The sequence below is a fragment of the Meleagris gallopavo genome, chromosome 2 (assembly GCF_000146605.3).
Source record: "Meleagris gallopavo isolate NT-WF06-2002-E0010 breed Aviagen turkey brand Nicholas breeding stock chromosome 2, Turkey_5.1, whole genome shotgun sequence".
Lineage (NCBI taxonomy): Eukaryota > Metazoa > Chordata > Aves > Galliformes > Phasianidae > Meleagris > Meleagris gallopavo.
In genome coordinates, this window is record NC_015012.2 from 45,059,133 (window position 1) to 45,076,977 (window position 17,845).

General features: G+C 38.4%; 1 protein-coding gene across 3 annotated transcripts in view; it reads left to right on the plus strand.

Annotated features, from left to right (window-relative positions):
* LOC100551145 (utrophin) overlaps nucleotides 1-17,845 on the plus strand; it is a 259,447-nt gene that overhangs the window by 117,416 nt on the left and 124,186 nt on the right. For 2 of the 3 annotated variants that reach the window (XM_010707136.3, XM_010707137.3), the window contains exon 1: nucleotides 12,947-13,432. The exons of the other annotated variant lie outside the window; for it this stretch is intronic. In XM_010707136.3, the coding sequence (XP_010705438.1) occupies nucleotides 13,382-13,432 (51 nt within the window). In that variant the 5' untranslated portion in view covers nucleotides 12,947-13,381. Of the gene's footprint in view, nucleotides 1-12,946; nucleotides 13,433-17,845 lie in introns of those variants that run through there. 3 annotated transcript variants of the gene reach the window in all.

Consider the following 17,845-nt stretch of genomic DNA (forward strand, 5'->3'; position numbering starts at 1 on the left):
CTTCTACCCTAATAGCAACCTTTTCAGGCATACTGAAAATGTAGTAAATAAACCTAAATTTGTTACCTAAGTCTTCATGAATATCTTATTCTCTGATCATCTTATTTAATAAAAATAACAATAGTAGTGATTCTTCCATCCACAGCTATCGAAGTGTTTTGCAGATGGTAATTAATTCTGGGAGTTAGATATTTCTTGTTTGATACACCAGTTCTTAGGATTGGAAGCTGGCCTGAGATATTTCAAGAGTTCACAAGAAAATATTCAGCCGGGCACTGAAAAAGCAGATATCAGTCAGAATTCTGTCACCTAATCTATTTTCTGTGTACTTTCACCTAGCACCTTGCTTAACTCTCTTCCAAATTGATGTGGGTGTGTTATATTTCTGTTTGAAGTGACAGAATTGTCAGATGAGCTTGTCTGGTGGACTGTTACACTCGTATCATCCCCTTTATCCTTTAGAGTTCATGAGAAATTGCAGACTAAAATGTTCCATAATTATATGTTTTTCAGACATTGCTTTCTAGCCTAAGAGCTGATATAAACACTCTTTTAGTTCCCTGACAATTTGAAGGTGCTTTTGTTTTTAATTGCTACTACTTCAGCTGGATTGAAATCAGTACAGTTTTGCTCCATTTTTTGATTGTTAAAGAGACGTTAAGAAATAATGAACATGGGTATAAAATCTTATGAAATCATAAAGATCCCTAATTGTGTTTCATAAAATAATGATGACCTACTTTTTTCTAGAAAGGATTCTAGTTCTCCTTTCATTCCCGTTACCAGTTTCACCAATTTTGTTATATTAAGAAACAATAAATTCAGCCTAATTCTGGACTTGACTGGTGACTGTGTCATGTCATGTGAGAGTAACGTGACTGCTGCCTCAGTATACAGTACTTGTCTCTTGATAAAGACGAGTCCTGTTGGGCTGTTTTAATATCACTGGAGCAGCGGCAGTCTTGCTATTGTCCAAGTTGAACCTGAGATGAGTGGTGGAAAAAGTCCTGTGCATACAGGACAAGACATTAAAGAAAACTGAGTCCTGTGTCACTAAGAAAAGCTGCAAGAACATGAGCTGAACTCCCCTCAGGGCTCAGGGAAGCTTGAGACAAATTTATCGGGAGTTATGCATCACTGACTCCAGTGCTCACAGATCACCATTGTTTCAAATGAGCTTGTCTGTAAATGAAATGAAACTTCATAAATTCCATTTTTGGCAGAATTAAGAGCTCATTGAGCCCATCAGAGCATGGAATTGCAAACTTGCTGCTTCAGGCGCCAAGATATTTTGTCCTTTCACTGTAAGACAGTCATGTGGTTTGCAAGTGACATTGCAGAACAGAGCTGAATAAAGGAGAACTGTCCCAAGCTCTGCTTTCCTTTCTCCTTTTTTCTCGGCTCAAGGTGATTTTTAAATGACTTTTTGAGTATACCGTGTAAGGGACAAGCCAGCAATTATTCCTTGTCAAATTTATGTTTACCTGATTATTTACATCAGCTGAAAGAGGCCAAAATCAATGGGAGTTCTTTTGTGCTAACAGTGGAACTTCATTTTATCCCTGTCAAAGACCTAATTTGCCTCAGCAACTGCTATTGTCAAAGTAGGGCACAGCCACTTTCCCCGAAGACCTTAGAGCAAAACTGCCAATGCTGCTCTCCTCCCTTCTGTGCCTAGACACATAAAAGATCCTTGCAAAAAGAAAATGAACTTTAAATATGTAAGACTTGAAAGTTATGTCTGCTGTTTTTTGCTTTGGCCCTCTGTAAGATAGGTTGGTCTTCACAGAAGTGTTTTTTTTCTTCCCTGTTATTCTGTAGAAGTTTTCATTAAATGTTAAGCATTACACAAACTTCTGACAGTCAGAAGGTCTATTCTAACGTTACCTTGCTGTTCCTGAGAAAGCTGTGAACATTGTGTGGACATGCAGCATACCGTGGGGGCTGTCTGTGAGCATGCGTGATGGTGTGCCCCATATGCTATTGAACTTAGTCCTATTTAAAAATTACCAGTGGTGTTGCTGGTTATTTTTTAATGTGTAGCAGGACTTGAACCACCTCATGTTCTCATAATTTCAGTAGGATCTTGATGGGAGCTCAGTGCTACTTCATTCAGGTTCAAATTCATGTGCTCAACCTGCTGAGATGGCAACAACCAACACGATGCTTGGAACCCAAGGGAGCTGGGAGATCCAAAGGTATGGCTTTTACTAGGAGGAAAATGCACAGCCCCTTAGAGGAGAGAGATTCCTTTAGCAGGTGTTAAGTTGCAGTAATAACAGTGAAGCCTTCTTTGTTTTTGGAAGTATCCGACACAATAAAAAGAAGCATTTGTCTTTACTCTGCCTTTTTGAAACTACAGAATGTCATTCTTTGAGGGGTTTATTTCCTTGCAGACAGGCTTTCACTTGTGTTTGTTTTAGCTTTAGTTATACAAACACTAGGCTTTGTGGAGACTATTTATCGCCTTTAAGGCCCACAGTCTCAAGGGGAGCTGCAAGTACTCAGCACCCTTGATGTGATCCAAGGTTGTTTTTAGCAAATCTGCTCCTGTACAAATATGTTCCCTCTTCGCATACCCTCTTTTATGTATGGGTGGGAAGCATGGAAGAAAGAAAAATGGTATGCATAAACGTGAATATTGTTTGTCACTTGGCAGTTAGGAGGGAAAATAAGAGAGTAGTTTGTAATTGATCTGTGACAATGGTTAGTATCCATAGATGCCAGTGACCTAATGGTCCTATTCCAGGCTAGTAAGTCTGGTTCTTTCTTATTTGCTTTTCAGAGAGAGAATGGCTCAGCAAGAAAGGCTGTAATTTCCATCTTACATTAGCAAGCATAAGATCAATTTTGTTTGGTTCTTTTTGCTGCTGTTTTAAATTAATGAGAGAACAGTAATATAGCTCAATATATTGGGTAAGTTTCTTCAATTAACGGAGTGTATTTTTATAGGTGAATGTAGAGCAATCAAGTTATATGGTTAAGAAAGATTTTAGAGATAAATACAACTTGCATGTTACCCTCATTCATTCTTGCCTGAAAGTGTAATGGCTATATTTTACTTAAGGTGCTAAAGACAGAGCTCTTCTTCAGCTTAATAAGTTTTGGTGTCTTACATTTTCTCTGTCCTGGTGTTCATTCATTTTACACAACTTGCAGTGAGTACTTACCTTTTTCCATGTTGAGCCTTTCATGTTATTCCCACGTGGCCGATCAGACAACTTTTGAAGTGGAAACTCTTGCCCTATAGAAGAGTCCTTTTCTGATGGGGGAAACATATGGCTCTGAACACCTAGTCCTCGTCCACAGCAATTCTCAGCAGCATGCCAGGAACAGGGGAAATGCATTGGGCAAGTGCCTCTGCCTTTTACAGCTGTTTGGATTGGTGTGTTACTGTTGTGCTCATCGTGGGTGCTGCCTGACATACTTCACTGGTCCACTCAGTCCTCTGTATTGTCATTCTATAGGAGATCTGTTTTAGCATGTGTTTATTCCACACAGAGCAGAGACGAGCATGATTGACTTTGTCCACCCTCACAACCTGATGGAAACTTTCTGTTCTATCTTTGTTTTGTGTGTGCTTCCCTTCTGCCTTCTTCCTGCACGGAGGCTTAAAAACATGCAGAAGTTCTAAAGAATCAAAAAAACCTTCAAGAACTTGCTTGACAAAAGCTAATGCGAGTTGAGCTGTAAATACTGTAAGGAGAACCCAGTGTGTTTTGTCCTGGTGAAGCTGACTGTAACCTTAATTCTGCACATCTATGTGAAAATCCTCAACTTCCTTCCTCCAGCATAAACTCGGGCATTTCTGAATAGCAGGTGGAGACCTTGTCTTCAAATGGCAGTTAAATGAGAATGAAAATGTACAATAATTCAATGGAAATCAAGTTTCTGACCATCCTTAAACAAAGAAAGCTCTGCCTGAATGAATTTGAAAAACCTATTTGTTTCTTTTAAAGTAACATGTAATAAAATGGGACTAGAGAAGCCTCGAGCATACTGCATTTAAATAAGCTTTTTGTTCAAGCCAAAGCTATAAGCTGCAGTTATGGATAATGCAACTTACATTTTATTTCAAGAATAAAGATTATATTATCATAATTTCAATTGTAAATGCTCTTTACTTTTTGTCAACAGGAGACTGATAAGATCTCTACGTGAGCCTCTTAGTTGACAAAATGGCACAGCATGCAGAAAGATGATAAACCTTCTTTTGCGAGGAAATCTAGTTCAGTGCTTTAATAGCTGTAGTCAGATTGGATATTTCAAAAGAAAAGCATGCTCGCAGCAGCAGCACTGAGAAACCCAGTGGCAGATTCCAAGTCCCTCTGTGTGAGTGTATTGCGATTCCTCAGAATGCTCCCTTCTTAACATGACTGTATTCCCTTCTGAGCTCACCTGCTGGGCTCCTCTTGCCTCAACCAAAGGAGTCACGGTGCTGTCTGAGAGCACAGCAGTAGCAGTCCTTGTGCACATCAGCATGCTGGACAAGGCTGGCGCTGGGGCTGGCAGAGATGGGAAGCGCAGCCTGTTTTGACTTTTGTTCATCACTTTGATTTTGAGCATGTACAAGAAAATGATCACAGGTTTCCTGTTCCCTTTGTTCCTTCTCTCTTCTACCAAATAACATGATTTGCTCCACTTCTTAAGTCTTTTGTCAACGTATCCTTTGAAACATTAATTACTGCCAACAACTTGTTGAAAGTGAAAAGTCACTGACAATGTTCACTGTAGTTCTCCCCAATCCTGAAAATGGATTTGGGATTTCCTGGAACACAGCTAATCCTAGCAACCCAGCTAGAGGAGGAGAGGCATTTTTGGGGAAGGCAGTGAGATGTCACTTCAGAAGTGCCAAGGATGAAGTCTACAGATGTTATAGACTTTATGTTTGGCACCCAGCTTTTCTGGGCTTTGCAAGGGGGGTAGTCTTTAGCCAGAAAATGAGTCCATTAAACTGATTTTGGTTATAGGAATAAGTTATCCAAGAGAAAACTTAGTTTTAAACCAGGTCATTACTAAAATTACAAACCTAGTCATTACTGCAGGCTCTGGAGTGGTTTTGGTTGTGTCTGTAAACCTGCTGAGCTCTGAGGGAGGTATCTCTTCTTTATCTGGCCACTAAAACCAGGGTTTGGGACAATACCTTCTTATCTGTCCTCCATGTGCTACTGGGGTGGAAGACTGAGGGGCTGCACAGTATTCAGAAAGCTAAAAACAAATGGGAGGATAGAACCCTGAAGAACAGGAGCATTTTTGCCAATTTAACCCTTGAAGTAAACATGATTTTGCTACTAGTAATTGCATATAGAACCTTGAAAGAAACTGGAAAGGAGTGGTTCAGTGCTGTGGTTTTGGAAGTTGAATTTAAATTGATGCTTCTTAGTGTAGCTTTATGTTTATTTCTTACTTTGATAAATGCTGGAAATAATCTTCGGAAATTAAATTATTGAACAGTTTTAAAATAAAAAAATAATGAGGGAAGAAAAAGCAAAAAAAAACCAACCAAACAAAAAACCAACCCAATGTGTGTCTAAAGATTATACGTTTGCCATTCAACCATTGCAATAAAGAACTCTTTTCTGTAGAAGATGCCAGAATAATCAGGAGCATGACATGAAAGGCTACTTTCAGCTGTCCAGGTGCTTAACAGCAAATGATATTCCCTTGGAAAGCCCTTAGATAACACTTGTAGAAGCATCAGTGTGGGGATAAGATTTAAAATCCAGGATAATAAAACACTACAGTGTCTTGCTCCCTTGATGTCTTCTGATAAGTGAAGTCACACGTACCGTACTTAAATTTTAAGGTTTTTGTCTGTGGGAGGCTTGTCTGTGCTTTCAGTTTATGACTGTAATGCTTTACAACTGCTCTGTAAACTTATTTTCATTTAGAAGCAAAAGTGTTTTTAACAGGGTCTGAGCAAATGGACACTTTTTTTCCTTAACCCAAATGTTGCATTACTTTTTTTTTTTTTCTTTGACTCACTGATTAAATCACTTATGTGATTACATGCATGTGTGAAAAAATCTGGATAGAAGGACTGGCATTCATGCATTGGAAATCTCTCATGTTTCTTTCACGTGGTTGAGTTGCAGGCAATAAACATTTAAAGATTCTACCCACTTTTGTGTCAGGTACAAAATAGAATAATTTAATCTCTTAATTGTAATGAACATTTGTGGTCTTTGATTAAAACTTAGTTTTTTTTTTTTAAAGGTATTTTTACATTAGCTGTACTACTTAATGATTTATTAAGTATTTATGCACCTTAATGTTAGTTTAAAATAAAAAAATATATACTAAGTGTTCTTTATCAAGTGGAGATGGAGGTAAAGAAATTATATACAATATAAAACAGAAAATCTAAATAGGAACAATCCAAATATTAAAACAATTCAGAAACAGAAAGCCCAGTGACTCCCAAAGCATCTAATTTTTCTTCTTCTAATGCACAAAAAGTTGAATTGAAGACAATTCAAGTCTGCTTTGAGGGCTGTTGAACAGGAAAAATTTTCTAATTCTTTACGAACAGAGCATATTATTAGTGCTATCTTCTGTTTTCTTACCTGTCTAATCTATCTTTGAGATGCTGGTGGTGAGAAGATGATGGGTAAAAAATAAAAGATCAAGAGGTAAAAACTGAACTGGAGTATGGCTTGCAGTTTGAAAAGGGTATTTGTTAGGTGCATGTTGAAGGTATAAGATTGCCTTCGTGTTCATGAGCTTTTGTGACCAGAGTTGAAACATGAATTTCCTAGAAATTTCAAGGTGTGTATTTCTCATAATCCCTTCCATCTTGAGAGTGTATTGGAAGTGATTTTACATATTGTCTGCAGAACTTAATGCTGCAGTGTGCTCTACATATAATGGCAAATCCAACACCAGGAGCGGTTCAGAATGAGAACAACAAAATTTTTTGCTGTTGCAAAAGAGTCTTTTAGCAGAAGGAATGAAACAAAGTTGCCCAGGAGATGCAAAGGGGTTTTTTTTTTTGGACTAATTATGGGTTGGTAGTGCTTATTTGATTTTCTGGCCCATGATGATGCTGGAGTTCTGTGTCCTAATTGCTTGATGTCTGCTTGATTAATGAAATTAAGCTTAACTATTTTCCTCATCAGTGAAGCTATTACTGACTTTGGAAGTAACCAAATGAGTTACTTTTTCTTCATAGGGCTTAATCTTGAAAGGGGATTCTTCTGAAATAAATGTGAAGAAGAATGTTCATCTAGCTACCATATGTATACAAAGGTTAGAATAAAAAATAAACTCAGACCTAGATACATGCTAGGGCATTGAATACAATCAAGTTAGTTGGTTGAAAATGCCTGCTATTTCAATTATCTCAACTTAGGTTTTTAAGTGTATTTCCCTGTACTCCTTGATAGCTATGCAAAGTCACTATTACCTCCAAGTTCTTTTCAGGACAAAGTCAAGATGATGAGAGTCGACTGCCAGAGCAGTCACTGGGAGCTTACTCCAAGGAAAAGATGTGCCAAATGTGCTTAATAGGATAATGTTCAAAAAGGAGAAATCCAGCAGGTGAAAGCATAGTGGTCTCAGTTATGCTTCCTTTACAGCAGAACTGTCATGGGTATAAGGAGGAAGTATGCTGTGGAGCTTAGATGCCTGGAGGCAATTATAAATTTAAAAATCATAATGCCTGCTGGGTACCAAGGGGTGGACAGCTGAGTGGCAAGAAGAATTTGCTGTGACTTTTAAAAGCCACAGTAAGCTGCCTTCCTTAGTTGCCCTGTGCAGGAGGAAGGTGATTTCTTACCACTTCATTCCATATTTAGAAGTATCAAAGATGAAGTCTTTAAGCATCACTGATAGTATGGATGTATATTTTTTTTATGGCTCTTCCACTATAGCATAAAGTTGATAAAAGCATATTTATCTATAAATACATTGCAGGTATGCTGACTTCAAAGTCAAAAGTTCAAATAATGCAAATAAGTTATTTTGTATTCTTTAAATGCAGAAGATTATCATAATGATTATGCTAGAAATTCGAAATGCATTTGTTTTTTATGCAACAAATGACTGGCCAGTATCCAAATTAAATGTTCATAGCACAAAAGATAACAGATAAAGCAAATATTAATGGCTGACTTTGGAGTTTGCAGGGAGAAGAGATGGTCCAAATCTCTGTGGCTTTAAAAAACAAAACTCACTCTGGATCCAGGTGACACTTCTTTCTGAAATATAAAGTCACTCACTTGACTGAGAGTGTAGAATAAGGGAGAGAATAAAATTATATATATTCAGAATTCAAAAAATTATTTTTGCTTGGCTGCTTATCCTTGCATTGCGGCAAAATGTCAATTTATGCCATGTAGCTGTAATAGCACTGTATTCTGGTAAGAGTCTTGAGTCTAATGCCATTGAATAGAAAAAAGTTGGGAAAAGACTGAAATATGTGGTTTAAATGATTTTTATTTTATTTTTTTAATTACAATCTATTTTTAATTCTATCTGGTGTGATCATTGCAAGCAAGCACAGGTATTACACCTGAAGAGGGAAAACCAGGAGGACAGGCAGCTGGCAGTCTTAGAAGAAGACTCACTGAACTTTTTAACAGACTGTCAATCAACAGGAACATTTTTTTCAATCGCCAGTAATATTTAGAAAGGAACAACCTGATGATGAAATCCCTGCCTGGCATTAAAGCCAGTCTTCCTCCATACTTGCTCCTTCCCTCATTTTGTCAGTCAGGATCAGAATTAAAACCTTCATGTTCAGACCAATCTTCTCAGTGGGATTCAAGTCTCAGTCTCTTCTACAGTGATTTCTGCAGTTGCTCCGTGCCTGGGATTTAGTGGTACTTCCCTGCATGTTTCCCTTTGACATCTGATCTCTTTCAGATATAGTCCAAGTATGAGATATTTTAATGTGTATTTTCTGAGTACATTTCCAATATTCTGCTTTTAGTGATGGGTGTCTCTGGGAAGTATAAAGAAGTTAAAATACACAGCTTATTTATGTTTAGTTCCAAAAAATTAGAAAATCATTGGTAGTTCATAAAGCTGAAAGCCATGTATTGTCCAAACAAGTCAAAACTAAGAGGAGAAAAATCAACAGCAAGTCCTTTACTACCCTTCCATGGTAGTGTATCATTTCCTGTCTCCAGGAATACATTATCTTATCTGGGATTGTAATACATTTCATTCTTGAATTTTAATGTCCTGTCTCATACCTCTTATTTTGAGGACGGCCACTTCCTTTCTGTGCTTACCTAGTATGGGACCATCGTTGAATACAGTAAATATTGCACGGGCCTGGCCACTCTAAAAATACTTTTCTGTGTCAAACTGATTGCATTTACTCTTTAAGGAAAGAAAGAAAGGCACCAGTGCAGTGCTTTGGCTGTGTGCTCCAGGGATATTGCAAACCCTTTCACGTAATTCATAATCAGCATTGCAATCACCACTGTAATAGAGATATAAATTAAGAGGAAATTTGAGAAGTTGTGTTTATGTGACTTTCATGGTGCTACTGCTTTTTTATTGTAGCAGCTCAATTTGTCCATCTGTCTTGACAAATTCTTGGTCCTTGGGGTGCTGTGTCACTAGAGTATCTGCCTTCTGGCAGAGGTTAACAGGAGGGCAGTGCTGGAAGAACCCTTATTAGAAACTCATGCATTGGGCTTTGCTGGTAGCAAGCTTCTGTGTAGGGATGAACTTGTTTGGGCTGCCTGTTAACTCCGTAACACAAATCTCCTGCAGAAGAGAGGAGGCAGCTCTCCTTCCATTTCTGATCAAGTTAACACCATGCATTTTGTAAGGCTGATGAAAATACCACAGTGCTTTTGAAAAAGTGAATTTTTTGTGTTCCTGCCTGGAGGTGCATCTCTCAAGAGAAACCAGAGTGTATTGATTTGTTGTAACCAGCTATTAACCCCTGTATCATTCACATCTAAGTCCTACAAAAGGGGACACTATTCTTTTAATCTTTTCATTGTTGTGAGTTATATAAAATATATGTATACTGAATGTATATACAGCTGTGTCATTCACTCTTAACATTTTTGTTCCTGTTGATTTTTGCAGTTTTCTTCTAGAAAAAAACTTTTTTTCTTGTCCTTCGTGAAACTGTGCTTAGTATGACAATTTTGTTGTTATTTGCATCATATCTTAAGTACAAAGCAAATTTTTTATGGGGTCTTTGCACGTAAGTAATTTTGTTTTGCAGAGAGGCTGTCTGCATTACTTTTATCCTTTCTGAAATTCAGCTTCAGAGTTCTGAGAACTTCAGACCATGTCAAAGTTAATCAGATGTATTTTTCCATCCAGAAGCAGTGGAGTAAGTTTTTTTCCTTCTTCTTAATGTTGGTTTCATTGATTCAACATTCACATGTTTGCAGTTCCCTAGCATTCAGTTATTACTGGATTTACATATGATAAAAATTGGATTTGTTACAAAAAGGTTCTTTGCTGAACTAAGTTTTTAGATATGTCATTCTACTACTGGTTTTATAATTTCCTCATTAATTCTTGGTAAATGAGGAAGCTCTTAAACCTGGATCTGCTGGACATGCAGTTCAGAGCAGAATTCATAAAAAATAGTTGCAAGCAATCATATGATTGTATCTCTGTGTCTGCTGTGCTCTTCGTAATGTGGATAAAAGTACTTTTCAGTTGATGGTCCTTGCATTTTGCAGGCTGCCATTAGTAGCATTACCGATGGACAGAAAGTACAATTAGCTATTCATATTAGTATGCAGTTTTATGTTGTTATTTCAGATTTTAGAGAAAATGCACCAAACTAGTTTTATATCAAAATGTAATAAAATGTTCCGAAGTACATGATCATCTGCACCACTGTATCAAATGCATTAACAGTGCAGGGTTCAGCAGGGTTTGAAATTCCTATTTGGGGAAAATGTATTATAGGAAAGAAAATACCCAAGACAATCAATGTTTGGGCATCTGGGCAGGGTACAATGCTTATTTTAATTAAACAATATTCTCTATTGATGCATTTTTATTACTGCTAATTAGTGTGACAGGAATGAGCAGACTGAGTGACCATACCCACTAAAGGAGGCAAAACTGCACCACTGCGTGCTTCCCCAGATGCCTGGCCAGCAGCTAGGAACTTTAAGAAGTTCAGGCACTGTATCTGTTGGTTCCTGCTAGCACAGGGCTGCAGCTGCTTAGTTGCTGCCATTATTAATGCATAAACTTTGGGTAAACTAGGGAGTTCACAACCCTGCAAGATTGTTAATCACTTAGGGTCTGTACATTTTGTTTTGGGTTTGTTGTGTGATGAATTTGTGTACATTGGAATAATTCTTTAACATGTTAGATTGAATAAAAGATTCTTTCTTTCAGATAGGATTTTTTAGGCTTGATATATAGTTTTTATGGGAAGTACAGAACACAGAAACGTACATCAGAAACTGCTGCTCCATAGTGTACTGACTGTCTGAGTCACTGGGAAGTTTTGGGGGAAGTATCAGTGAATAAATGTTTAACAAATGCTGGTAGTAGGTGTGTGAATGAGAACTTGTATGAGATTAAGCAATATGTGGGTCAAATAAAATTGCAATTGTTGCAGAATTAACTACTGCTGTATTCATAATTGGGATTTTTCCTTGCATAAGCTGTGGAATACATTTAGACAGCTTGACATCGCCCATCAGTGAGGCAGCAGGATTCTAGTCCTGTGTTCTTTAGGAAAATGTTTATTTTGCAAGCACTTCTGTAGTTTGCAAAATGTGCCTAACAGGCGTGCTGCAAAATACAAATAAAATGAAAATCCTGCCACTGCAAGTAAACTTTTCCAAGTTTAATTCTTAAAACCCTGACCATACTAACTAGATCAGTGTAATCCACTAGATGAGAATAATTTTAAAGACAGTTTTGTCATTAGTGACTTTCCTGGCACATCAGTGAATTAAAAAAGAAAGTAAAAGTAGCACATGATTCACATACGGTCATAGGAGTAATACTTTGTACCAGATTTTGCAAAGAGTTGGTTGGTGTGCTTCTAACTACACATTTTCTGACTTGCTAGCAACTATTGCTGTAGTTTTTTTTTGTTTTTTGTTTTTTTTTCCCCTGGCAATTGAGTAATATGTGGTTGTACGGAAAACATTAGTAGCTTAAATAGGCCTTCTCATGCACACAGGCTGTTTCGAGTGGGAATGCTTTAAAATGGAATGATTTCCTAGTAGCCAGCCTCCAGGTGTCAGGTTTCCCACTGAAAGGCCAGCAAAGGCCTCATACAAAAACAATCTGCATATGGTGAGTCCTGGGTAATGAGGGAGCTGTTGGAGGCTTTCTGGAGCACCGGTTGCTTTTACAGCTTTTACAGTCTAGTGACAAAATAGGCACTCTTCCCTTTGACAGGAAGGGAGAGGGGCGAGTGAGGAGAGCTGTGTGAGGATTTGTGGTCCAGAGCATTGCAGAGGTGGCTTTGCAGCGGGGAGGCCTCCGGGAAGAGGGAGTGTGCTTGGCTGTGAGCAGCACCAGGGCTGGTGGAAGGGAGGATGCTGATTAAAATAATAAACAAACGCTGGAAATAGATCATTGCACGCCTGCCAGAGCCACCAGGACCAAAGGAGGAGATCCCCAATGAAGGCTTTGGGGGTTTCAGTGTGATCCCTTGCTGGAGTTGTTTTGTTTTGATGACATGAAGGATGTGCCTTTTAAGCTTTTTTTAATGGGCCTTAGCTGTTCTGCAGTGCAGCGTCCCCCTGACAAAGCAGAGCAAGTCAGTGGTGGAAGCTTGGAGGTGGTGTGGCCATTACCATCACAGTATCTTGCTGGTGGCTGGCTATAAGGAAGGCAGAGTGAGGAGAAGTGGCCTCCTGCCAGGTCCTGGGCTGAACTGTGCCTCATCTTAGTTCTTCTTCTCTGAAGAGTCTGCTCTTGGTGCTTCCTTTAAGCAGAAGTTTCTCTGGGGATCTTTTTTTCTTGAGTGGAGCAACATGGGAGTAATTGATCCTCCTCCCTGCACTCACCAGCAGAGCACAGCTTCTCTTGTTCGGGGTAACTGAGACTAAACATCGAGCTTGTGGCCTTTAAGAAAGACTTTGGAGCTCATGTGCCATTTCTAAGGTGAGCTGGAGACAATTCTGAACTGGTACGGTGACGAGCAGATTCCCCCAGCCCCATGGGGCCAGGCTGACCTCACAAGGAGCATCGCCTGGTTCACGCTCGCTTGCCCAGCCCCTGGGAAGGAGCGGGGACCAGGGGGCTGCTACCATGATGCTGTATGAACTTCCCCATGGAGAGCCTGGGAGAGAGACACATACAGCAGCCTCCAGAGAGGTTTGAGACAGTATAGGCTGAAAAAGAGAGAGACTTTCTGAAGGCTATAGATGCAGCTTGGAAGACCTGCCAGGAAAATGTGCGCTTCGAGGGACATTTGATCATGATTGGCCTGAACTTCAGCTTACGTGAGCTGCTGACAAAATTTGAAAAGGTATGATATGCAAGATTTCATATACTTGGCTAGTCCTTTGAAAAATGTATAGTAGAAAGGACAGGTGCATGTTGAACTTGGGAGTTTTTATGTGTTGCTGTTAAGGTCCTTACAGGACTCGTCTGAGAAAATCCTGTGCTTCTTTATTTGCCATTCCAGGTTCCACAGAGTCAGTTTCAGAGTGTTTGCTCTGACTGTGATCATTTAGTTGACAACACTTGTGATGAAACCTGGATTATACATTTGCAGTAATCTTTAGCTTGGCTTTACATATCTATCTATATATATAGATAGATACATATACACATATGTGCACACACACATACACACACAAACAAATATTTAAAGGTAGCATATATACACATAATTTTCCTAAGCCATGCAAGACCAGAGTCTTTAGCAAAGTATGTGGTAGTTTACAAATTAAGATTAAAGAAGTTGTGATCACAAAGTTGAAGTGAGTATTATAAAGAATGATTCCGTGGCTCTCTATCTTAAAGATCAAAATTTTAATTTGGTATTTTAATACAAATCAGCATTGACCAAACGAAAGGTGGTTTAATGGATAGTACTAATTGAACGTAAATGCCTCCTAAAACAAAATCAAGCTACCAGTTCTTTTTTCTGTTTCGTGTTTGTTGTATCGATTTTGGTTAATTTCAGAATCATGATAAGCCTGTGTCCTCAGAAGACTGTTACAAACTAGTTTGGTGGTTTTGTGGTGTTTTTTTGTTTTGTTTTGTTTTGTTTTGCTGTATTATTCTTCCACTCATACAGAAGCAAACTTTGAATGTAATGAGGCAGATACTGTTCAGTATCCCACCAACATTACTTTTATTCCAAAAATAGCTATAAATAACAGATGAGAACATTTGTGACAATGAGGACCACTGTTGTTTCTCTTTCCCAGTCTGTCAGCTGGGTTTCAGTGTTCTCTTGTAGTTGCTGTTGTTAGCCTTAAAAGATTAAGATGCATGCTGGAGTCTTTGAGATGCTACATGATATGGTTAAGACCAGTTTAGAAAACAGTGTTTCTAATCTTTTTTGGCCTGTACAGATCTTGGCATTGCAGATTCCGTGTTCTCCCATGTGATTTGAGTATTCTTGTCCTATTTGTTTTCAAAGGGATTGTTTGTACGAATTCTCAATTTAAGTATAACTTACAGATCTCACAGCTGCCATAGTTTCTCACTTTAGCCTTACTGTGTCATTTTGGTGTCTTGTGGTTAGGTTTGTAAGGTGGAGGATACTTTGGTGTTTGAGAAGAAAGTTAACATAATTGGTAAATTTCAATCTCAAATTCTAATCTGTGCTTATTGAGCTAATTTTTTATTTATTTTTTTAGCAAATTTGTCTCTTCCTCTCATGACTCCCCACACACCCATCCTGTTCTTTCTTACTGAGGACTTTGCTGCCAGGAGAAACACCATTATGACAGCAATCGTGGCTGCTTTAACTTTCTGAATTTGTTAATACATGTTGTAAGGAGAGAATTATGAGTGCTGTTTATGGTCATAATGCAGAAGCCAGATGGCATTTGCAGAAGTTTGCACGACACTCCCTTCCTATGCAAAAGCAGAGTCACATTACACTTGAATGGGCAGCGCCTATTTGGCTTCACCCAGTCTCAATTATGTGACTGTTGGAATTAGTATTAATGGATTTATGATGCTTCTCAGATGTTTGGTCAGTACCATTTGATGGAGCCACACAGGTTGTCAAATGCGTGCTGACTTTCTCAGCCCATAAGTGCATCAGGATTCTTGCAGTGAAATGAATTCTTACCCACACTATATGGTACCTGTTTATCTGTAAATTTTAAGTACAGGCCTAGTCAGCTTTTTAGAAACTTGAAGCTGCTGTGCAAAGTTTTTGGTGGTAGAAACATGTGAAAATTAGATGTAAAAATATCCCAGAATGGTTTTTTCATTCAAAGCTTTTGTTTTTTTTCCTCTTGAATTATCTAAGAGTTTGAGTAGCAATCTAGTTTCTGTTGTATCTAAACTTTTCTGAATTTCTTTGAACTTACGCTGTGGTCACAGTGGCTGCAGCGATGGGCAGTGTAGTCTGCATGTGACATCTTGGAGAGGTTTAATTGTTGATATATATGCTTCTGCCACTGGTGGATTTATGGTAATAGCAATTCTGCCCAAGGGTTCTGCATGTGTACTGCTCTTCTGAATGTGAATTTGTTACAAATTGATTGCTTGAAGGCAGACTGCCGCTGCAGGCCCTTGATAAAGCAGATGGGATGAGCCCTTCTAAAGTTACAACTTCAGAACTCTTCTAAAACTAGAGGAGAGACTCCGGATGAGATGAATACCTGCATTCTTCAGAAACTTTTTTTTTTTTTCTCCCCTACTTGACTCTTTTTGCAAGAGCATCCCTCTCTTGCTCCGCCAACATCACAAGGAACAGAGCAATAAAAGTCCCATTTCTTTTTCACAGTGGGCGTTTTCATATGCCCAAATCATGCCCAAATTCTTACTCCTTCGTTAAGAACTATTGCAAATAAAAAGCTCTGAGTGGAGCAGAGGCTAAAGGGAACATCTGACACAGCAGTGTACCCAACTGCAGTTGGCAGCAGCAGGTAAAACATATTTGCTTCAATATAGTCTGCTATTTAAAAATAAATAAATAAATAATAAAAAAAAATCCATTCCCCTGCCACTTGCTGTGACACCTCAAAGAAGGATGTTCTGGCTGATGTCTGTGCTTACAGTTACATCCTTTGGTTGGCATTGACGTTTTGCTTTCCAGCTGTTCCAGCTGGAAGAGTTTTCTGCAGATACTTTGAGCAGTCATCACTTTTAAAGGTCAGAAATAAAAGAGGCAAATGCAGCATTTCTGTAACTATGTCTTTGCTGACTTGTACACTGCCAGTGAAGGAAATGGGGAGTCATTTTTGAGGGACTTGCAATTCCCTGTACTGGAACCAAGTGTGCTGTGCTGTTGTAGTCATGAGCATGATTTGTATTGCATGGAAGAAGTACAAAACTTTCCCGTCTGAACAGCCTGAGGAACCTGGGGGTCTCCTTTTCTGGGGAAAATGCAGTTCTCAAACTCTTTTTTCTTTTGTGACTAGTCAACTTAAGCCCTGACAACTCCTCTTAAGATATTCATATGGTTCAAAAGCCACAGCAGTTTGCTGTTTGTTCTGTGGCTTGTATGTAGATATTAAAAGTAGTGATCTGTGTGCCAACACATTTTTGCCTTCAGTTAAAAGATTCTGATCCTTCGAAGAGGAATTTTTTTTGCCTCTGTTAATGGTGAGGTAGTAATAAAGATGATATAAAAAATAAAACTAGAAAAAAATCAGAATGGAAGGGAATGTGCTTAACATCCTCAGGAGGTTGCTGAGTGAATTAGAAAGCCCTGTGGACTTCTCCTTCAGAAAAAAAAAAAAGGTGCTGGAATGCCTATCATCATGGGAATGCTGTTATGATTTTTTTTTTTTTAGTTTGTTTATGAAGGATTAATGGTTTCCAAAGGACAGTTATTTCTACTACCATACCTTTGAAAGTATCCCTGCTATTTTTCAGAAGGGAGAAAAAATGAAAAGCTTGATAGCTGGTTGATCTTAAAGTTGAACTGGCAATGTTTGGATCTGTTTGAATCTGTCATACACTTTCTTCTACCTTGCACAGGTTGATATAGTCTGCCTTGGGGATGTTGCAGTAGCTACTCCAACTGGAGTCAGCTACATCTTTGAGTCCTTTTTAGAATTGCTATCTATAATGTTATTGAATCTCTCACGCCTTACTTGTGTACTCTTTAGGGAAGCATCCTCTGCAGTTGTGTCATTATGTGTTGATGTGATATTTTGATTGAAACTGAAGCAAGAAGTGTAGGCTCCTTATTATGGAGACAAAATTTTAAATGAGAACCAAGCATGAAATGAAAGCTTGAATCCTTGAGGCAAATCATTTGTCATGAAAGGGCAAGAAGGAAAGAATTAAGTAAGTCTGAGGTTCAGAAAAGAGATGAGGGGATTTTGAATTCACGAGTCCTAATTGCAAAACAGAGGCAGGAGTTGATCTTATTTCTTAAGTGGAATTTAAAGAAAATGGCAATCCTCTAATACCATGGCTGGGTAAAGTAGTCAGCCTTGTTATTTCTTCTTTTCTATCTTTTGAAACTTGCATCTTGATTTATATGTAAGATAAACTGTATCCTTAAAGAGCTTTGTTTTAATTTAGGACAGTAATCCTTCAACTTACGCATGTAAATAGGTCTGCTGACCTCATACCAGTAAATTATCAATGCAGTTTAACAGATAGATGCACATAAATATTTGCAGAGTAACCAAAATATGACCTTAAAGAATTGCTGTGACATCTTGACTTCAAAAAACTCAGTTGATAAAGCATTGTAACTCCAGATTAAGAACTATAAACATCTTCTGGCTTATTA